The sequence below is a fragment of the Rhinoderma darwinii genome, chromosome 1 (assembly GCF_050947455.1).
Source record: "Rhinoderma darwinii isolate aRhiDar2 chromosome 1, aRhiDar2.hap1, whole genome shotgun sequence".
In the NCBI taxonomy this organism is placed as follows: domain Eukaryota; kingdom Metazoa; phylum Chordata; class Amphibia; order Anura; family Rhinodermatidae; genus Rhinoderma; species Rhinoderma darwinii.
Genome location: NC_134687.1, coordinates 342,880,375 through 342,904,293, shown reverse-complemented (window position 1 = coordinate 342,904,293; position 23,919 = coordinate 342,880,375). Strand labels below are relative to the sequence as shown.

The 23,919-nt window shown below is 40.8% G+C and overlaps 1 protein-coding gene across 1 annotated transcript in view; it reads right to left on the bottom strand.

Moving 5' to 3' along the window:
• The window catches only part of SLC44A1 (solute carrier family 44 member 1), a 126,167-nt gene that overhangs the window by 30,080 nt on the left and 72,168 nt on the right, over positions 1-23,919 (bottom strand). The window contains exons 7-13 of the mRNA XM_075826032.1: positions 22,010-22,099; positions 14,079-14,218; positions 11,356-11,542; positions 10,223-10,388; positions 9,891-10,047; positions 6,963-7,046; positions 4,624-4,761 (exon numbers count right to left, since the gene is read on the bottom strand). Coding sequence (XP_075682147.1) covers positions 4,624-4,761; positions 6,963-7,046; positions 9,891-10,047; positions 10,223-10,388; positions 11,356-11,542; positions 14,079-14,218; positions 22,010-22,099 — 962 coding nt within the window. The remainder of the gene's footprint in view (positions 1-4,623; positions 4,762-6,962; positions 7,047-9,890; positions 10,048-10,222; positions 10,389-11,355; positions 11,543-14,078; positions 14,219-22,009; positions 22,100-23,919) is intronic.

Genomic DNA, 23,919 nt, shown 5'->3' with positions numbered 1-23,919 from the left:
TGTATATTTATGTTATGATAAATGAAAATAAAAAACATACAATTATAAAAAAAAAAAATATCAGTGGATATAGTTGATGGTAGACTTGTATAACTACCACATCTGCCATCTGCCATCTCCTTATCACCTTAACCCCTTCAGGACCAAGCTCATTTTGGCCTTCAGGACCAGACCCATTTTTTCAAATCTGACATATTTCACTTTATGTGGTAATAACTCTGGAACGCTTTTACCTATCAAAGAGATTCTGAGATTGTTTTCTCGTGACACATTGGACTTTATGATAGTGGAAAAATGTGGTCGATAAATTCAATATTTACCAGTGAAAAACACCAAAATTTTGTGAAAAATTGCAAAAATTAGCATTTTTCTAAATGTAAATGTATCTGCTTGTAAGACAGGCAGTTATACCACACAAAATTGTTGCTAATTAACATCCCCCATATGTCTACTTTAGATTGGCATCGTTTTTTGAACGTCCTTTTATTTTTCTATGACGTTACAAGGCTTAGAACTTTAGCAGCAATTTCTCACATTTTAAAGAAAATTTCAAAAGGCTATTTTTACAGGGGCCAGTTCAGTTGTGAAGCGGCTTTTAGGGCCTTATATATTAGAAACCGCCAAAAAGTCACCCCATTTTAAAATCTTCACCCCTCAAAGTATTCAAAACAGCATTTAGAAAGTTTCTTAACCCTTTAAACGTTTCACAGGAATTAAAGCAACGTAGAGGTGAAATTTTCAAATTTTTTTGCAGAAATTCATTTTTAATCTATTTTTTTTGTAACACAGAAGTTTTTACCAGAGAAACGCAACTCAATATTTATTGCCCAGATTCTGCAGTTTTTAGAAATATCCCACATGTGGCCCTAGTGCGGTAATGGACTGAAGCACCGGCCTCAGAAGCAAAGGAGCACATAGTGGATTTTGGGCCTCCTTTTTATTAGAAAATATTTTAGGCACCATGTCAGGTTTCAAGGGCTCTTTCGGTGCCAAAAGAGTGGAAATCCACCAAAAGTGACCCCATTTGGGAAACTACACCCCTTGAGGAAATTATCTAGGGGTATAGTGAGAATTTTGACCCCGCAGGTTTTTTGCAGAAATTATTGGAAGTAGGCCGTGAAAATAAAAATCGTCATTCTTTCAAAGATAATGTAGGTTCAGCTAATTTTTTCTAATTTCCACGAGGACTAAAGGAGAAAAAGCACCACAACATTTGTAAAGCAATTTCTCCCGAGTAAAACAATACCCCACATGTGGTTATAAACGGATGTTTGGACACACGGCGGAGCTTAGAAGGGAAAGAGCGCTATTTGGCTTTTGGAGCTCAAATTTAGCAGGAATGGTTTGCGCAGGCCATGTCGCATTTGCAAAGCCCCTGAGGTACCAAAACAGTGAAAACGCCAAAAAAGTGACTCCATTGAGAAAACTACACCCCTTGAGGAATCCATCTAGGGGTGTAGTGAGCATTTTGCCCCCACATGTGTTTCATAGATTTTATTAGAATTGGGCAGTGAAAATAAAAAAAATCCTTTTTCTTCAATAAGACGTAGCTTTAGCTCCAAATTTTAAATTTTCTCAACAAATAAAGGAAAAAAAGAACCCCAACGTTTGTAAAGCAACTTCTCTGGAGTACGGCAATACCCCACACGTGGTCATAAAATGCTGTTTGGGCACACGGCAGGGCTCAGAAGGGAGGGAGCGCCATTTGCTTTTGGTGTACAGATTTTGCTGCATTTGGTTTCTGGGCGCTATGTTGCATTTGCAAAGTCCCTGTGGGACCAAAACAGTGGATCCCCCCCAGAAGTGACCCCATTTTGGAAACAACACCCTCAAGGTATTCACCTAGGGGTGTAGTGAGCATGTTAACTCCACAGGTGTTTTGCAGAAATTCGTGTGCACACGATGTGGGAGAATGAAAATGGGAATTTTTCCTTAGATACGCCAATATGTGGTGCCCAGCTTGTGCCACCATAACAAGACAGCTCTCAATTATTATGCGGTGTTTCCCTGTTTTAGAATCACCCTACATGTGGCCCTAATCTTTTGCCTGGACATTCGACAGGGCTCAGGAGTGAAAGAGTACCATGTAAAATTGAGGCCTAATTTGGCGACATATAAAGTATTGGTTCACAATTGCAGAGGCTTTGATGTGAAATAATAAAAGAAACCCCTGAGAAGTGACCCCATTTTGGAAACTGCACCCCTCAAGGCATTTATTAAGGGGTGTAGTGAGCATTTTCACCCCACGTGTCTTTTCCATAAATGATTGCACTGCGGAAGGTACAAATTAAAAATTTTCCCTAGATATGCCAATTCAGTGTCAAATATGTCGTGCCCAGCTTGTGCCACTGGGGACACACACCCAAAAATTGTTAAAAGGGTTCTCCCGGGTATGGTGATGCCATATATGTGGAAGTAAACTGCTGTTTGAGCACACTGTAGGGCTCAGATGGGTGGGAGCGCCATTTGGGTTTTGGAGCGAGGAATTTGCTGGGTAATAGTATTGTTTGGAGTATCACGGTTTCCGTTTATAATGTGGGGCATATCTGAGCTGGGCAGAGTACATCAGGGGCATAGTCAGGTGGTATAATAATATGGTAAAAAAAATAATAAAATGATCCATAGATGTGTATTACGCTGTGATCTATCCTTTCTGCACAGGCCGGTGTCGCACTGATAAATGTCCTTCCTTATCCCCCTTTTGGTCCACACTCCGCACCTTTGCAGTTTGGGGAATTTTGCCGGGAAAGTGTTGTCCTGGCATAATACGGTCACCGTCGCTTCCAGCAGATATGTTTGGGCCCTCCCCTTCCTGGTTCCCTAATTTTAGTGCCTTGATACATCGCCTTTTAAAACAGAAGAAATGTTCCCCTCGGGTCTTCACAACTGGATATTTTTCTTTCCTGAATTATTGGAGCCTTAACTTATTTTATTTTTTCATAGACGTAGTGGTATGAGGGCTCTTTTTTTACAGGACGAGCTGTATCTTTTATTGGTACATATTGGGGTACATGCGACTTTTTGATCACTTGTTATCCTTTTTTTGGGAGGCAAGGTGACAAAAAAAAACAGCAATTCTGCCATAGTTTTTTAGTTATTTTTTTTTATACAGCATCCACCATGCGTTATAAATTACATGTTACCTTTATTCTGCGGGTCAGTACGATTCCGGCGATACCAAATTTCTAGAACTTTTTTTATAACTTTTTGCACAATAAAATTACTTTTGGAAAGAGAATGTTGTGAGAGCCATAACTTTTACATATTTTCATCGATGGAGCTGTGTGATGGCTTCTTTTTTGCGAGACGAGGTATAGATTTTATCGGTACCATTTTTGGATACACGCGACTTTTTGATCACTTATTATTTCAATTTTTGGAAGACAGTGACCAAAAAAACAGTAATTATGGCAGAGTTTGTGAGGTTTTTTTTTTACGGCGTTCACCGCGCTGGATAAATAACATAATATTTTTATAGTTCAGGTCGTTACGGTCACAGCGATACTAAATATGTATGGCTTTATTATTTTTTTCTATAATAAATGACTTGATAAGTGAAAAAGGGCGATTGTGTTTTATTTTATTACTTGAAACTTTTATTGTATGTTTTACAACTTTTATTTTTACACTTTTCTTTAGTCCCACTAGGGGATTTGAATGTACAACTGTTTGTTTGATGTTCTAATACATTGCACTACCTATGTAGTGCAATGTATTGGAACTGTCAGTTGTTCACTGACAGCAAGCCGATCAGGCTCCCCCTCTGGGCGGGGCCTAATCAGCTTACGCAATGGCAGACAGGAGTCCATTGTTAGGGCTCCTGTTGCCATAGTAACAGTCGCCAACCTTGCCATTGCATGGCAAGGCTGCCGATTTTCTACAAACCTCTAGGATGCAGCGATCACAATGGATCGCTGCATCGAAGGGGTTAATGCCAGGAATCGGAGCTAGCTCCGGTTCCTGGCGATAGATCGGGGTGTCCGCTGTAACATACAGCGGACATCCACTGCTGATGACGCCGGCTCAGCTTCTGAGCCGGAAGCTGAGGCGGCGCCATCTTGCTGATGGTACCGGAAGCCTCCTGGGCCCCGCCGACGACGGGGCATAGGAGGATTCCGTTACAGGCTGATCGGGAGGTATGAATTAGCCCTCCGATCGCCTTTGCAGCCACCGGAAACCCAGCGATCACGTTGCTGGGGTGCCGGTGGCTATAAACTCCTCACATGCTGTGATCTGCCCGATACCTCAGGGTGCCAGCTGTAACATACAGCTGTCACCCGGCGGTGATGTCGCTGGCTCAGCTTCTGAGCCAGCTTCATCTCCATGACTTACAGTAACGTGAAAATGCGGTAAGACACCAGTTTTAATGACGTTACTGTACGTGATCCGGCGGAAAGGGGTTAACCAAAAGAGACTTTCAGCCTATATTTCCAGTTTTAATAATAATATAACTAACACACACACACACACACACACACACACACTTCGTAAATTTCCTTTCATCCAGCATCGAATAGTCTAGCACTATTTTTACTGTATACACACATCAGATACAGTATATACGCACATACTGTACACAGTATATCACACATAAATCTCTCGCTGGGCATACTACACAGTTACCTTTCCAAGGAAGAGTACAAAATCTCCCACCGTGTTGATGGTAGCAACCCTCAAAGCATTTTCCACAAGAATAACAAGGGCATCTTTTGCAGAAGTGCAGAAGTTTGTGCTGTTGATGGCAGTGGCTGTATATGCATTCTAGAAAATGAAGAAATCATAAAAATGTTCATCATGCATAAAAGCAAAACATAGGAAATATATATAGAGGTTCCATCATTTCTAGCATAGAGAAAAACGAATAAATGGCAGTTTCTTTGGGATAGCATTCTCCTAATATTGAATTTTGCTTGATACCTTGTCCTTACCATGCATGTGTGGTCTTCTAAAAAAAAAAAAAAGGATTGTAGAGAACAAAGTAATACCTACTCGGCAGATGTGACCAGACTCTATAATAATATGCACTTTGTTTGAATGAAATACATTTATACGTATTTAACCCCTTTAGGCTAAATGCACACGTTGCAGAATTTGGTGCAGAAAATAGACATCAGAACCGTAGGTAAAGGAAGGTAATTTTGCAGGTGAAATACGTACCGCAGGTCAATTTACGTGTGGAAAAATTCTGCAACGTGTAGATAAGATTAATTGAAATCTCATTTACTTTGCCGATACTGTAGTACACTGCAGATTTGCCTCAGGAAAATATTCATGGTGTGTACTTTTTCTAAATGGAATCTGTCACCAGGTTTATGCTTCCCTACCTGAAGGCAGCATAAAATAGCCCGTAATTATGAACTATGGCTACCCAGCCCACTCGATACTGATTGGCATCTTTCTCCCTATGCATAGTATGGAGATGCGGTCAATCAGTAGCTGGTGGATAAATATCAAATCAAGGACTACACAGCACACTCAGTAATCCTTAATATTCATAAGCAGAGGGAAATTAAACATTACATGGTGCCAAGTAGGGCTGGGCAATTGTGACCTAAATCAAAATCACCAATAATCGTAATCGGGATTACATGTACAATTAATCAACGAATATTTAGGCCACACCCCTTTCTGCATACCACGCCATTGAATTAATATTCATCCCGGGTCTGCTGTATTACTACTGTATAGAATATACCCCCTGACACTGCTTCCACACAGTAGAATGCCAACCATAGCTGCCACACCGTATAATACCCCCCAATAATTGCCCTCTACATAGTAGAATGCCCCTATAGCTGCCCTCACAGTACAATGCCGCCATAACTGCCCCCATAGCTGCACCCCACACAGTATAAAGTTCCCCATAGCTGCCCACACTGTGTATAATGCCCCCACAGCTGCCCCAATAGTGCCTGATAAAAATAATAATATACATACTCACCTAACCCCGTTCCAATGACGAGTGGAGGAGATCACTCTGCTCCGTGCAGACAGGCGCGATGAGGTCACTGCCTCGCGTCCAGCCATACATAGCGAATGGTAGAGCAGGGACCTTACGGCTCCCTGCTCTACCATTGGATTCAACTTTATCTGCATCCTAACGATGCAGATAGAGTTTAAACTGGGAGAAAAGAGGACGTTGATTAATTGCGCTGAATTTCGATTTCGATTAATTGCTTAGTGCCAGGCCAATTGATGGATGTTGGATGTTATGAGTGACGGACTCCCCTCTATTAAATAAGGACGCCCTAATAAATATATATATATTTTTTTCAAGTATTCTTTTTCTTTTGTTTAAATGACATTTTGTAAAACCCGGTCTGTTAAAATAGTGCGCTTTTACAAAGAATCAAAGAACATTTGAAAGAAATATTTTTGTCTTATACTAGAAGTGGTAAAACATTTTAAGATTTCTGTAAAACTCAACAAAATAAATTTTATAAAGTGAACCAAGTGTCTGGATAAAACTTTATTACCTTAGCCATTGCCCTTACAGTAAAATTTTAGAGTCCATATGTTACTTTCTTTACACAACATCTTCTGGCGACTAAATCATAAACCATCCATAAGAGTGGAAGTAATCCCCTTCCCATGATCTATACTCTTTTTCTCATGTACACGACCGTGCATTTTTGGCCACATACTATCCGCAATTGTGGGGCTGCAATTGTGAATAGTATAAAACCCATTCTATCCCATGGGGCAATGCACACGACCGTGGTTTACACAGTTCGTGCATTGACCAGAGCGCAAAAAAAAAATAGGACATGTCATTTTACGGACCTCAATTGCAGTATGGGCTCTTTGAAGTCAATGCACATCTTGTGTGTGCATGAGGCCATATATATATATATATATATATATATATATATATAGAATCTGGTGCTGGACATACTTTGCTATACTGCAAAGACAAAAAGTATATTACATGTCATTTGCAGAGTAATAATTATGGTTCTCACCTGATTTAGATATGAGAGGCACTTTTCTAGACACCAGAGGCAGCAGATACAGGATTTTAACATACAGCGGGCACATGCATTCTCCTAGAAAAACAACAATATATATTGCGATTCATGTGGTCACATAACGCTCAGATCAGATCTGAAATGCAGTTTTGTTTTTTTAAGATAAAGGAGAAAAAAAATAAACATTAGTTCAACAGTGTAGTTCTGGGGGGGAAAAAAATCCCTGGACATTAGCACTTTGACAAGAGCGAAAAAATTTGTCAAAAGTGTAGTTTGCTTTGCCACTTTGACTGGTGACGTTTTGTACAATATACATAGGTTGTCGCGAAAGCAGAGCTTATATTACGCAAACCATAAAGAGAGAGTGAGGGTCTGTTCACAGCAGCGTTGGGTTTCCGTTTGGCTTTCCGGTCATCAGTTTCGTCAGAGGAAAAGATGAACAGAAAGTATAGTTTCTGTTTCCATTGATTTTAACAGTATTTTTTTTGTTTGTTTGCCTCCGCTCCGCCAGGTCTCCGTTTTTTTCATGGAACGGTGGCAAACTGACATACTGAAAACAAAAAAATACCATCGAAATGGTAATGCAAACTGAAATGATACTTTCCATCTTTCCGTTCAGCTGTTCCTCTGCCGAAACAGACGAATGGAAAGCCAAATTGAAGCCCAATGCATATGTTGACAGGCCCAAAGAATGGAATTGAAATGACAAATTATTATTCAATAATTGGTGCAGAAGAATTTTTACTGACGGCACAAAATGTTGTGATTTATAACAATCATCATTATATAATCGCACATTGTAATGAGAGACCAATAGATGCTGATTTATCAGTTAAATCAAGATCAAATTTGCACTCCATTCATAGGAGACTGGAAAGCCTCATGACAATGTAAACCGTTTATTGGCTATAACTTCTTCTTGGGGTACTGAAAATAGCAAAAATATTTCCAAGCCCCTTACAGAACTCACCCTAGTCTGGCACTTCATAGGACTACCATTTGTCATTAAACAGCCCCTTAGAACATTTCAAATATTGAGATCCACTCGCATGGCTACACACATACTGTTTGTAGTAAGACTTTTTTCCCCACAGAGGAATCAGAACTGAGATTTTCAAGCAAATTTTATATTTCTCTATGGAAAGAAAATAGTAGCTACTACTTTTTTAAACCACTCAGAAATCCTATTAAGTAGCGATTAATAAAAAGAAGTCCAGTGTGATCTGCTTGACTGGAGCAATTTTCAAGAGAAAGTCAAAGAGATTTTCAAGTGACTCAATGGACAGATAGTCCTAGCCGAATAGAGAAACACCACGCTTAAAGTGTACCTAACTTTTCAGAATAAGCTGTCATATGTGTGTACATGAGGAATAACACTATTTCTGGCCATTATATGACTGCTGCATTTTATTTTTTTTAGCAGTTTTCCCCTCTGCAGGCGCTTTCTCTAATTCTCAATGGTCTCCGAGCTGGTGGGTGAAGGCTAATGGCTATCATGTCCGCCATACACTGCACACAGAGAAGTGGAGAATCCGGATTTCCGATCTATATTATATATATATATAATATATATATATATATATATATATATATATATAGAACCTGCAGCAGCATGGGGAAAATCATACAGCCGTAATGAGCAGTGTAGCTGGTAATCCAACACTGGGCTGAGATATTACACTTAATAGAAAGCTGCTACAGCATGTGTGTGCGTCTCTCTCTCTGCTCCTGGCCCCCCCCCCTCCATAGACTTCTATGGGCCGCATGTAACCTGATCAGTCTCGTCTTGAGGAGACACAGTTATAAAAGGGGAGATGGGCGGGAAAGGAGCTTGATCAGTAGAGAAAGTCATTATTCTAGAATAAGTTATATTACAAAGTTTCTTAAATTCACTTATACTACTGATTTAAGTAAAATTTGTTGAGTAGTTTGTGACCATTTAAGGGACACGTTTAATAAGGGACTTAGTCGAATTTATCTTGGTCTGAAACCTTAATGGTTAGCAGGTATGTGTTGTTCAATACCTGGTTTACAGGAACACTGGAAGGCTACTAAGGCACCAATGATGCGTTCAGCTTATTAATAAATATATACCTCTGTATCAAATGTTATATAATATTAGGGAAAGGTCCCTATAAACTTGAGAAGATCTGGAGGAGACATTGGATACTGCTACTTAAATTTATTGCAGTTCCTTGCAGGGCTTGAGGGAGTGGTCAGGATGTGGGACGCATAGGATTGCATGATGTGTGAGTGGTGTATTGTTATTAGTGTAGAGCAGTTAGTTAAGGCTTACGTTTGGCCTGCTCTCCACAGGTCACCTCCCTGACTTTGGTTTACTGTAATCGTGGACTCTGTATACCTGTACTCAATGATATGTATTGCGGTCATGTTTTACTCCCAGTTTTGCTATACAATGTTTTTTAACTTAAACATTTAAAGGCTATGTACACCTTTTTATAAAAAAAAAAAAAAAAAATGAGTGTGATTGATACAAGTTTGTAATTACATTTTGTTAAAAATTCTTTTTACTTTTGAGATACAGCTGCTTTGTATCCTGTATACAGAGCAGTTGTATCGTGTGATGAGACATGAATCTGTTAGGTCAGCAGCACTTACTGGTTCAGTGAAAGCGGGTCCTGCGTGTCTCCAACACGTAGGATCCACCTGTTATCGATCACATCTAAGTTATGAGTTAAAAAAAAAAAAAAAGGATTCAAAAGTGTACATAGCCTTTAAAAAAAAGAAAAAAAACTGCATCTTCTATACTGTAATACATTGAGTCAATGTTATATTTTATTACATTATACTGGAAAAGACCGCATATATTTTATCAGATGCAAACCTCTGAAGACGGAAAGCGCTATGCTGAGAAAATAAATGTGCTAAATATAAATACACCATTACTTATATATGGTTTACCTTCCCCTTGAGTTGGCTATGAATGTACATGAGGATCATTCGTGGGATTTTCACCAGAGTAATAATGAAGGCTCCTTTTGCCACTGTCCCAAGATGGTAACGAAGCAGTCGATTCACTGAAGCCAGAATCGGAGTAAATGGGATGTCTCTCTTGTTTCTGCAGGCAGATTACAAGTTTATAAAATAACCAACAGAACATGTGGGACGTCAAGTACGGTTAAAATATACGCATAGCCATAGACACTGATGATTAAACAGAGTCTACTCTAATAACATCCCTTCTCCATCTTCATTTCAATAATAAAAATAAAAAAATCTATAAAACCTATTACCTTGTGAAATAATAGGTAACCACAGCTCCTGCAATTGTCATCTGCTGGCAGGCCAAAATGAATTCACTGATCCATATGAGCCCAACTAAATGATACCACCACATGTATTGCAATGGACCATTGATCTTGAACTCAACAAATCCTTGTTCATTAGTGAATGGATCACCTGAAGAGAGAAGTTATAATAAGAGGTTAATAGACTATGACACTGAAGAGTCTATGAATTTTAAAGGCTTAAATTTATTGCTGAAATAATTGATCTGTTGGTTCCCAGAAAAAAACCCCACATTACTTTCCTGGAAATTTTTTGACTGAGTGCTACATTATAATCAAAACATCTTAGGTGCCAAAACATACTTGCTTTGTAATGCCTAAATGCCTTGATTCTGCGTATATGATACATGACAACATGCATAACCCATGTGTAACTCTAGTTACCAAGACTCGGCAACCCTCACAGACTTCTTTAAGCCACAATGGAGCAGATTTACAAAGAGTGGCGTTCTATACACCAGTCTTAGTCTGAAGCCTACAGGAGTAAGATGCTACTAATTTATTGAGCAGCAAACGCCTCTTTATAAAATTAGTCTCCGCTTGCGCTGTCCATGCGGCAAAACGTCAAATCTGCGAGATAGATAAAAAGTCAAACACTGCTGCACTATACTGTATTAAGACCTCTGAAGGTACCAGCGGCTAGCATTTTAAGAATATCCATCCATCCTCCTCTCTAGATTTATGGCATAATCGATACACATCAGTTATTCTAGATATTAGATGTAACACACTGTTCTACAAAGTATTATTACTCCCCCCTATAGACTTCTTTGGAGCCCTGCTGTACCTCCATGTTATATGGATTCCATATGACTGTGACAGACAGGATATTTATTGTGGCATGCTGCATCAGAGGCCCTAATATAGAATTATTAGCATGGATTCAAGGGGAGAATAACTTCAGAATGCGGCACCATATGGAAAACGATACTGCCTCCAGCTCTGATGTGTGCTTGAGGCCTAACACGCACAAAATACTAGAACATTCAACAACAACAGCATCTTTGTCTCAAAAAACAACAAAGAATTCATGCATTAAGCTAGAATACCTTCACTAGAACTGGAATTCCAAGTCTTACCTGCCGTTCCCAGAAAAAGCAAGACCATGACCCAGTAGACCCAGAAGAGAAGAAGAGCAAAGAAGGTCCAGAAGGGCTGGAAGACCAACAGTGGTAAATGGATGAAAACCTTCCCGGCCACATTGAACAAGGCAATGGTTAGGCCAACTCGTTTCCTCATAATCAGCATGATCAGAAACAGGATCACCTGCCAAAGGACACAAAAACTCAAGTCGCATTTCATACCGCACCATTATGAAATACAGAAAGAAATTATTAGGAAAAAGAGGATACCTGTAACCAATGCCCCAATGAGTTCATAAGGCACAGAAGTGGTTGCCTCAATAAAAATCCTATTGTAGAGTGCCTCACAAGTGAAGAATAAGAAAAAGGGCTACACAAACTATAGAAAGCCTTTGTATCATATGGTTTTACCAGCCGTGACAAATGCAGAAGTGCAGGGTATTGAAGTTAAAAGGCACAATAAACACCAACCCGAGGAGTAATTTATATCCTCATTAAAGTCAATATCAATCCTGGCACAGCTGGAAATCATTAAACAATAATACTGCCATCAAGGGTGGCAGACATGGCACCTCTCTACATATCCTTCTGGCAGTGACAAGATTATCTATCAACTTCAAGGGCAAGGAAAGGTTTGTGGGAGGCAAGGAGAATCAAGAAGCAATGCTGTAGCAAAGAACTGGAGATTCCAATGAAGAAGATATATAGCAGTATCCTTACTACATCAACACCAGGGCTGTAACACGTTATTGCTTGCAAATAGTTTAAATCACGGTCACCTTTAAAATGTCTACGCAGCTGGAAGAAGAAGTCACATTAACAAAATCTGCACTTCTGATTGGCAGAGCCAGTTTAGGGATTCTTTTATATAAAAGATAATGAGGGGACCTTTTAGTTGATACAAATGCCTCCATTATTACCTCTTGAATAATACGGTGTCTTATTAAAAACCCAAAATTAACAGCTCACGGGTGACAGATGGTCTTTACAAAAGTTAAAACTAAGGTAGGATAAGGTTGCCAAAAATTGTTATGACCCATTTTAAAAACAGAATTTTTTGCTTGTGTCCACACAGAAAAAAAATATTACAAGCACACAATCTGTAAAAGTTATATGCTAAGCTGGAATGGGTATCTAAAAACGTCTGAATCCAATTATTTAAATGTCAAAAGGTGCAGTTAAACACAATACATATTTACCTTTCTAACACATTATGTAGAATATTTGAATTTCTTTATGTCCCCAGACCACAAGATAAAAATGTTAAGCGGCTATTCTTCTGAGACATCAGGAAACATGATAAATTATTCCATAAGAAGAAACATTGGGAACTAAGATTATTATGTAGCTAAGGGCCCTGGGCAGTGACAGGAAACAATTCATCCAAATAGAAAAGACCACAAAACTGGCAGCTAGTACAGTAGAGCAAATAGTCATAGATAGCATTTTATACAAAGGCTTAAAGAGAACCTTTGACCTGCACAGACATGTGCAGCGGAGTGCAGCATGTAATAGGCAGGGCTTCACAAACCCTGTCTCACTTGAAATTATTTCCCTATCTTCCTGTTATTTACATATCGGTGCCGTTATATTTGGCGCCCAATATGTACATAAATCCCTCAACGGTCAATGGGGCGTTTCAATCTAACTAAATGGCAAGGGGGCGTGATCTCTTCGCTCTGACACTGTCCAATCAGCTATGGACAGTGTCAGGGCGGCTTGCGCTGTGTTCCCTCCCGCGAGAACACAGGATAGTGGTTCTGCAGAGAGCGCTCTCTCAGTCTGTGTGTGTTCTCGCGGGATGGAACACCACGCAAGCCGCCCTGACACTGTCCGTAGCTGATTGGACAGTGTCAGAGCGAAGAGATCACGCTACCTTGCCATTTAGTTAGATAGAAACGCCCCATTGACAGTTCAGGGGCCTATTTACATATCGGGCGCCAAATAGAACAGCACCGATATGTAAATAATGGAGGAAGTGAGCAAAATTATTTCAAGTTAGACAGTGTTTGTGAAGCCCTGCCTAATACATGCTGCACATGTATGGGAAGGTGAAAGTTTATCTTTAAACGGTGTTGTCCTCTTTGTGCAATCCATATATTAATAGGGTTCCCCGAGTAGAAGCTGCCCCCAGGGATCAGCTATAATCTGTGGGGGAACCGGACAGGAAGTGTTCCATTCCTCTACAATGACACCACAGGGGAAATCAAGCATTACAAAGTTCCCATTGAAATCAATGGGCTGTCCATGTAATGAACTGACTTCTCATTGCGGTTAGATCCTTATGTGCAGTACCTTTGTAAAGTCTTTCATTTTAAACCGTAGTCATTTGCTTGTGCAGACCTCCCTCGTTTGTGGTCATTGTCTGCCACGGTACAGATAGTAGAGCTGCAGCCCGGTACCAGTCACTAGGTCTACAAGACTGCTAGCTCACATTATAGCTCCCCTCTGCCCTGTGGTCACACAAGTTCTCTCTACTAACCCACATATAGCTTGCAATTCATTCTGTTTGGGTGAGACAGTTTTAGCTGAAAAGTAAAAAATAAAAATAAAAAATAAAAAGAAGAAGAAAGAAGTTTGTAAAGGAAAGTCTACCCAGACCTTGAGGATTTGCACAATCCCCAGTCATCTGTAAACCGTCTATGTGTTGCTAACAATAAAAATGGAAGTGAGAAATAAATGACCCAGTTTCATATAAAAACACAAAGCTGAAGGCTTACTGTGAAGATAGTTGCAGCAATAGAATAAATGAGCAAGGCTTGTTGGTTGTCTTTGGAAACCTGAAGCTGATCTGGTGGAAGAGTTTCATTTAAAGATTTCCGGTGATCAGCATACATCCACCAGAGAACACCTGTACCTCCTGCAGAACAAATTAAAATAAATACAAACAACTTGCTATTATTATTATTATTCCTAAATAGAGAATTAGGGAATCAACACAGAAATATCCCCTTTATATTTATTATACAGGATCGGTCTCGTAGAGGATGCAATACTACCGAATAAATGATCCCCTTAACCCCTTCCCTCTTTAGCCACTTTTGACCTTCCTGACCGAGCCTCATTTTTCAAATCTGACATGTGTCACTTTATGTGGTAATAACTCCGGAATGCTTTCACCTATCCAAGCGATTCTGAGATTGTTTTCTCGTGACACATTGGACTTTAAGTTACTGGCAAAATTTGCTCGATATGTTCAGTATTTAATTGTGAAAAACACCAAAATTTAGCGAAAAATTGCAAAAATTAGCATTTTTCTCAATTTAAATGTATCTGCTTGTAAGACAGGCAGTTATACCACACAAAATTGTTGCTAATTAACATCCCCCATATGTCTACTTTAGATTGGCATCGTTTTTTGAACATCCTTTTATTTTTCTAGGACGTTACAAGGCTTAGAACTTTAGCAGCAATTTCTCACATTTTCAAGAAAATTTCAAAAGGCCATTTTTACAGGGGCCAGTTCAGGCCTTATATATTAGAAACCCCCAAAAAGTCACCCCATTTTAAAAACTTCACCCCTCAAAGTATTCAAAACAGCATTTAGAAAATGTCTTAACCCTTTACACATGTCACAGGAATTAAAGCAAAGTAGAGGTGAAATTTACAAATCTCATATTTTTTTGCAGAAATAAATTTTTAGTACAATTTTTTTTATAACACAGAAGGCTTTACCAGAGAAATGCAACTCAATATTTGTTGCCCAGTTTCTGCAGTTTTAGGAAATATCCCACATGTGGCCGTAACGTGCTACTGGACTGAAGCACCGACCTCAGAAGCAAAGGAACACCTAGTGGATTTTGGGGCCTTATTTTAGTTAGAATAAATTTTAGGCACCATGTCAGGTTTGAAGGGCTCTTGCGGTGCCAAAACAGTCAAAATCCCATAAAAGTGACCCCATCTGGGAAACTACACACCTCAAGGAAATTATCTAGGGGTACAGTGAGCATTTTGACCGCCCAGGTTTTTTACAGAAATTATTGGAAGTAGGCCGTGAAAATTAAAATCAACATTTTTTCAACATGTTTTACGGCAATACCCCATATGTGGTCATAAACTGCTGTTTGGGCACACGGCAGGGCTCAGAAGGGAAGGACCGCCATTTGGAGTGCAGATGTTGCTGGATTGGTTTCTGGGCGCCTGTGGTCCCAAAAAAGTGGAAACCCCCCAGAAGTGACCCAATTTTGGAAACTACACCCCTCAATGCATTTACCTAGGGGTGTAGTGAGCATGTTAACCCTGCAGGTGTTTTGTAGAAATTAGTGTGAACTCGATGTTGCAGAGTGAAAATGGGATTTTTCCCCACAGATATGTGGACAATATGTGGTGCCCGGCTTGTGCCACCATAACAAGACCGCTCTCTAATTATTATGCTGGGTTTCCTGGTTTTAGAAACACCCTACATGTGGCCCTAATCTCTTGCCTGGACAGTCGACCAGGCTCAGGAGTGAAAGCGTACCATGTAAAATTGAGGCCTAATTTGGCGATTTACAAAGTATTGGTTCACAACTGCAGAGGCTCAGATGTGAAATAATAAAAATAAACCCCTGGGAAGTGACCCCATTATGGAAACTGCACCCCTCAAGGCATTTATTAAGGGGTGTAGTGAGCATTTTCACCCAACAGGTCTTTTCCATAAATGAATGCGCTGTGGATGGTGCAAATTAAAAATTTATATTTTTCCCTAGATATGCCATTCAGTGGCAAATATGTCGTGCCCAGCTTGCCACTGGAGACACACACCCCAAAAATTGCTAAAAGGGTTCTCCCGGGTATGACGGTGCCATATATGTGGAAGGAAACTGCTGTTTGGGCACGCTGTAGGGTTCAGATGGGAGGAAATGCCATTTGGCTTTTGGAGCGTGGATTTTGCTTGGTAGTAGTTTTGTTTGGAGTCTTACTGGTGTTTCCATTTATAATGTAGGGCATATGTAAGCCGGGCGGAGTATATAAGGGGCATAGTCAGGTGGTATAATAATGGGGTAAAAAAAAAACAATAAAATAATCCATAGATGTGTGTTACGCTGTGAAGCAATCCTTTCTGCACAGGCCGGTGTCGCACTGATATGTGGCGTCCTTTATTATCCCCCTTTTGATCCCCACTCCGCGTCTTTGTAGTTTGGGGTATTTTGCTAGGAAGTGTTGTCCTGGTATAATACGGGCACCGTCGCTTCCAGCGGATATGTTTGGGCCCTCCCTTTCCTGGTTCCCTAATTTTAGGTCCTTGATAAATCGCCTCTTCAAACAGAAGAAATATTCCCCTCGGGCACAACTGCATATTTTTTTATTTCCTGACTAATTGGAGCCATAACTAATTTTATTTTTCATAGACGTAGTGGTATGAGGGCTTGTTTTTTGCGGGACGAGCTATAGTTTTTATAGGTACCATTTTTGGACGTGCGACTTTTTGATCACTTTATTCTAACATTTGTAGGGCAAAGTGACTAAAAAACAGAAACTCTGGTAACGTTATTTTTTACGCTGTTCACCGCGTGCAATAAATAATATAATATTTTGATACCTCAGGTCGTTACGGTCGTGGCGATACCAAATACATATGGTTTATTATTATTTTTCAATAATAAAGGACTTGATAAGAGTAAAAGGGGGATTGTGTTTTATTTGATTACTTGAAACTTTTATTATTTGCACTTTTTTTTACACTTTTTTCACACTTTTTCTCAAGTCCCACTAGGGGACTTGAAGGACCAACGGTCAGATTTTTTTTTTTCTAATACATTGCACTACCTATGTAGTGCAATGTATTAGATCTGTCAGTCATTCACTGACAGCAAGCCGATTAGGCTTCGCCTCCCGGCGGGGCCTAAATCGGCTTCCGTAATGGCAGAGCAGGAGACCATTGTGTCTCCTGTTGCCATAACAGCAGTCGCCAGTCCTGATTGCCTGTCAGGGCTGGCGATCTGCTAGTAACCGCTACGATGCAGCAATCGCTTTCGATTGCTGCATCGAAGGGGTTAATGGCAGGGATCGGAGCTAGCTCCGGTTCCTGCCGTTACAGGTGGATGTCAGCTGTACAGTACAGCTGACTTCCACCGCTGATGACGCTGGATCAGCTCCTGACCCGGCGCCATCTTGCCGGCAGCTACGGAAGCCGATCAGGCTCCGCCGCCGGGCGGATCTTGACCGGCTTCGGTGCTAGGCAGACCGGGAGGCCAGTATTAGGCCTCCGGTTGCCATTGCAGCCACCGGAACCCCGGCAATTTCATTACTGGGGTTCCGATGAGCTGCAAACACCTTAAGTGCAGCGATCGCGTTTGAGCGCTGCACTTAAGGGGTTAATGGCGGGGATCGAAGCTAATTTCGGTCCCCGCCGTTACAGCCGGATGTCAGCTGTAAGATACAGCTGAGATCCGGTGATGATGGCACCGGCTCCGCTTCTGAGCCGGTCCCAAACATTCGGCGTACATGTACGGCAAGATGCGGGAAGTCAATGCTTTCCATGACGTACATGTACGGCAAATGTCGGGAAGGGGTTAAAGAGGCTCTGTCACCAGATTATCAAACCCCTATCTCCTATTGCATGTGATCGGCGCTGCAATGTAGATAACAGTAAAGTCTTGTTTTTTTTTTTTAAAACAATCATTTTTGGCCAAGTTATGAGCAATTTTATATTTATGCAAATGAGCCTTTCTAATGGACAACTGGGCGTGTTTTCTCTTATTTCTAACTGGGCGTGTATTGTGTTTTTACCAACTGGGCGTGTTTACTTCTTTCACTGCACAATCACACTGTGCTGTGGATCATGCTGGGCTGGAACAATGAGAAGTGTATGATGCTGATTGGTCACTGATTGGTCAGCCTCATACACTCCTCTGTACAACACCCAGTTGGTAAAAAGTTAAAACACGCCCAGTTGTCCATTGAGAAACTCATTAGCATAAATCTAAACTAGCTCATAACTTGCTCAAAAATTATCGTTTTTCAAAATAAAAACCAATGCTGTTATCTACATTACAGCGCCGATCACATTATGTAGGAGACAGGGCACTTATAATCTGGCGACAGAGCCTCTTTAAGTCCTGACTGGGGGCTAAAAGGGAGCAACTGTGTACGCAAAGAAAGAAGTCAATTGATAGGCTTCATAAGGCTCGGGCAAAACCTAGACTTTTTTTTGTAGTAAACAATAAATCGCTGTCCATAGGTATACATTAGACTAGGGCTACGCACAGTGTTTATCTCACTACAAAAAAATCACTATGATATCGCTGTCCATAGGAATGCATTGAGTAGCTTTTAAATCTCTTCAAAATTGCTCCAGTCAAAAGATTTGCTTGTGATTTTATTTGTAACCGCTACATGCCGGGACTTCAGAGCTACACACATCTGGAGTGACTTTGAAGAGATTTTCAAGTTACGCAATGCATTCCTATGGACAGCGATATAGCACAGCGATTTTTTTGCAGTGAGATAAATACTGTGTGTAACTCTAGTGCACTCCTATAGACCGCGATATATCGTTTACTACAAAAAAAGTTTAGTGGGGAAATGCATTGAACCGTTATATGTCAGTTTTCTGGCATAGAGAAGTTGCAAAAGAGCCCAAAAGTTGCAATTTGACGCAATTCTGGGGTAATTGTGGAAAAAAAAATCGCTGTTTGACCAAACTGTGTGAATAGTCCCTTATTGTAACATTTTGCGATGATCTTTTGAAAAACGCAGCATATTTTTTGCAAAGCTACACGATTTTACAAAACTTTTTTATTCCGGGGGTATTCCGGTTAGAACAAGTTACCCCCTATCCATAGGGTAAGGGGTAATTTGCTGATCGGTGGGTGTCCGACAGCTCGGACTTCCACCGTTTACGAGAATGGGGAGACCGAAGTTACCCAAACCCCAAGTTTGAACCAAGCGGCAGGTCGCTCACGCGCTCTGCCGCTCCATTCATGCTCTAGGAGAGCGCCGGAGATAGAGTGCAGTGTTCGGCTTTTTCCGGCGCTGCCAAAGAGAATGAACGGAGCGGCAGTACGCATGAGCGGCAGTACGCATGAGCGGCAGTACGCATGAGCGGCAGTACGCATGAGCGGCAGTACGCATGAGCGGCAGGACGCATGAGCGGCAGGACGCATGAGCGGCAGGACGCATGAGCGGCAGGACGCATGAGCGGCAGGACGCATGAGCGGCAGGACGCATGAGCGGCAGGACGCATGAGCGACCTGCTGCTCAGTTCAAACTTGTAGTGCTCAAACAGCGGGGGTCTGAGCTGTCGGACACCCACCAATCAGCAAGTTACCCCTTACCCCACGGATAGGGGGTAACTTGTTGTAACCGGAATACCCCTTTAAGGAAATTCTGAACACCTGACGTGTTGTGTTGAGTGTCATTAAATCTCTCCCATTTTGCTGCTACTGTATTCTGCTGCGTATTATCCATCTGCAATTCCAGACATGAAAATACGCAGTAATGCCGTAACGTGTGGACAAGCCCCAAGCAGGGAGTACAACAAGAGAACTTTCACAACTCTGAAGCAGTTACAAGCTTCTGTGGCTTGCTCTATGATCCGATAAGCAATTACAGAAAAGTATTGGGACACATCTTCATCATTGAATTCAGGCGTTTCATTCAGTCCTATTGCCACCGGTAAATAAAATCAAGCCCCTAGCCCTTCAGTCTACCTTTACAAACATTTGTGAAATAATGGGTCCTTCTAAAGAGATCACTGAATTCCAGCGTGGTACCGTAGTAGGATGCCACCGTTGTAACAAGTCAGTTTGTGAAATTTCTTCCCTCCTAGATATTCCACGATTAGCGGTAAGTTGTATTATTGCAAAGTCAAAGCTTTTAGGAACCACAGCAAATGAGCCACGAATTGGTAGACTACGTAAAGTTACAGAGCGGAGTCACCGACTGTTGAGGCGCATAGTGCATAAAAGTCGCCAACGCTTTGCTGACTCAATGCAGAGTTCCAAACCTCCTCGGATATTAACATCCGTACAAAAACTGTGTCCCGGGGAGATTCATGGCATGGGTTTCCATGGCCAAGCAGCTGCATGCAAACCTTACATCAACAAGCACAATGCCAAGCGTCTGATGAAGTGATGTAAAACACGCCGCCATTGGAATCTGGAACAGTGGAACTGTGGAGTGATGAATCACTCTTCTGTATCTGGCAGTCTGATGGACGAGTCTGGGTTTGGCGAATGCAAGGAGAATGTTACCTGCCTGACTGTAATGTGCCAACTGTAAAGTTTGGTGGAGGAGGGCTAATGCTATGGGGTTGTTATGCAGGGATTGGCCCCTTAGTTCCAATGAAGAGGAATCCTAATGCGTTACCATACCAAGACATTTGTATGCGTCCAACGTTGTGGGAACAGTTTGGGGAAGGTCGTTTTCTGTTCCAGCATGACTGTGACCCAGTGCACAAAGCAAGGTCCATAAAGGCATGGTTGGGGGAGTTTGGTGTGGAAGCACTTAACTGGCCCGCACAGAGCCCTGTCCTCAACCCCATCAAACACCTTTTGGATGATCTAGAACGGACATTGTGTGCTGCGTTGGGAAGCTCCAGTGATATCTTTCCATATATGGACAGTTACTAAACTGGAGCTTCCCGAAGCATAGGCCTACATGGGATGTCATACAGTGGCATCCGTCAACCATAGGCCCCCCCCCCCCCTCATGTTGAAAAAACGTATATCGTGGGGTATGCGTTTTTTTTGTGGGATGGCAAAGCAAACTCTTCTACACTATTCCATACTTTAACAACAAAAGGTATACGGGCGTATACCAGCCTGACTGACAGATGTCAGGCTAATGGAGCCCAATGGATAGGTTTAGCGCCTATACGTCGGCTGCTTTCCCGATGTACACGCTAAAAGTACAGCATAAACGTGATGTGCACAGAGCCTAAGAAAACCAGATCCATCGTCAGCAGCTTGTTGACAGTTTCTAGTTAGAACAGGAGAATAGCACACAATAGGCTATGTGGGCGCATCTTATTTTCAAAAATACAGCATACACCTTAAAATATAATCACATATCTTTGTCATGAACAGTATTTCATTGGGATACAGTGTCGTTTTCTATATTATTCTAGTCTAAGGCTATGATCACAGTTTTTTTGACGCGGAAACCGTGCCAAAAAAACTCGTCAAAGACGGCCCGAAAATGCCTCCCGTTGCATTCAATGGGAGGCGGGGGCGGTTTTCTCCCGCGAGGCGGTTTAAGAAGCGACATGCCCTTTCTTCGGGCATTTCCGCCTGACGACCCATTGACTTCAATGGGAGGCAGAGAAAGCGTATTTCGCTGCGTTTTATGCCCGCGTCTCTCAATGGCCGCAGGCGAAAAATGCAGCGAAAATTTTCGCGGCGTGCAGGGAGAGGAAAATCTGCCTCAAACTTCCAAACGGAATTTTGAGGCAGAAATCCCGCCTGCAAAAAACTCTGTGTGAACATAGCCTAAGACGGTCATGGAAAAAAAAAAAAAAAAAAAAAAATCTGTTTAGACTAGGCAGCATGCAGGGAAAACAATTTTCCAAAGCAGGTATTTCCTAAATAAATAATTGCTACAAAATCATACTAGTAGCATTAGTATGGCTCTCGGCTGCCTCATTTTAGTCATATACGTTATCACACTTATTTAATAGGATTTAACAAATCATCACATTTTCAAAAAGAATTAGAGGAGCAAAACTTACCGAGTGATCCCAATGTGACCAAGATGGTTAAAATCCACACAAGTACTCTAGAGATGTATCTGATCACAACCATCAAAATCATTGAAAGCACTGCAAAGAAAAGGAGAGAGAGCATTGAACATATTCTACAACTTATCCTTCATTGAATTTCATTTCCCAAAGTTGAAGTATGATAACCAAAATGCTACAAAAAAAAAAGAAAATGGGAAAATTCAGTCAAAATTTATTTTGATATCTCAGATACATATGAGAAGATCACAATGGCAAAGTATGGTCTTTGACCATCACAGATTTCCAATGTCCATTGCTTAGAATGTTGTGCTAATTGCCAGTAACAAATCTCTGAGCAGTCTTATTATTCGGGAGATCCCAGACTTGATCATATTCCACTTCTCACATGTACCTATGCTACACCAGAAAATTATTTGATTGGTCTAATTGGTCTCTCCAATGATATATCATCGCTAGCAATGTGTTATCAATGGTAATAAAATGACAAAGCTGAAAATAAAAAAACAACTGAAGAGGAGAAAGGAGAGCGTCATTAAATGCAAGGTCAAAAAGGTCACATCAGCCAAGAGGAGTAAAGTATGGTATTTCTGCCAGTAAATAGATTCCATTAAGACCCCTTTCCGATTTTATGTATGGATTGCAGCTGTGTAGTATAAAAGAAATGGGGAACATAGAATTACCATGCTTTTCATTCTGCGAACTGTAGTAAAAGATTACACCCAGGCTGGAATTACACATGAAGTTTTCAAAAATAGTTTTTGGGTGCAGTTTTTTTTGAGCGATACACAGGGGTGGATACAAAAGAGGAAATGTACAAAGTCTGCCCCTTATACTTTTCCTTCCATTTGGATCGACTTCTGACTTTGCCTCTAAAAACTCCATGTGTGCTTCCAGCCGAAAATTTATTTTTTTAATGAAGGAAACGAGAAATATCATTTTAGTCTCCTTCCTTATAATACATTCATTCTTCCCTATTATAGGATCATATTGAATTATGTATATTATAGCAGTCTTGAGTGATATGTATGAGGCTAATGTAAAGTAAAACGGTTTAGGTAGAGTAATTCTGAGAAGTGTTATATCATTGCAGATGGCGTCTCTGAAATCTCAGACCATCAGCAATACTATTTTGCTGTAAATTGCAGAGACAAGCTTGGCTGGCTTGATCTAGTGATGTGTTGTACGGCAAATGAATGCTTATCAGTATTACCGATGACAATGTCTCCGCAGAGTGTTATAGGTGGCCTCTCGTATGAGGCATTAGCACCCTCTGCCAACTACAGTATTGATTTTACCGCTCAGCTTTGCCTGTGAATAATCAGAAACGCTCAATGCTGAGAGTATACAAAACATGAAAACAAATGCTGATGTGTGGCAAGATTGTACAGAAATTGAGAAATGTCCAAATGCCATTATATTAAAACAAGTCAGCCTTACTGGAAGGGTTAGTTGAGAAGAGAAGTGTCCAGACTTCGGAGAATGTTCATAAATCATCTTAATATTCTGTATTTCTGAATTCTAAGCAACCATGTATTAAAAACATACTAGTTTTAGGTTGTCTATAAAAGACAGTAGTGAAACAAATCCCGTAACAGTTTTACCAAAAAAAAAAAATGAATCTGTTTTAAAACCTTGAAGATGTTCCCCCATTCATCCAGGTGGTTTCAACCTAGTAGTTTCAAAATGTCCCCATCACTGACATCCCTGTGATCTAGGGATATTTTCCAACAACTCACAAGGAGGAAGCGAATTAGACATTTCACAAGACTTTTCCTTTTGACTTAAAAAGCAGAAATCCAGTTGAATTTACATTTAGAATAAACGGTTATTAAATTAACAACTGTATGAGAGGGGAAAAAAAAAAAAAACAAAAAAAAAAAAATAATAAATCACATAAT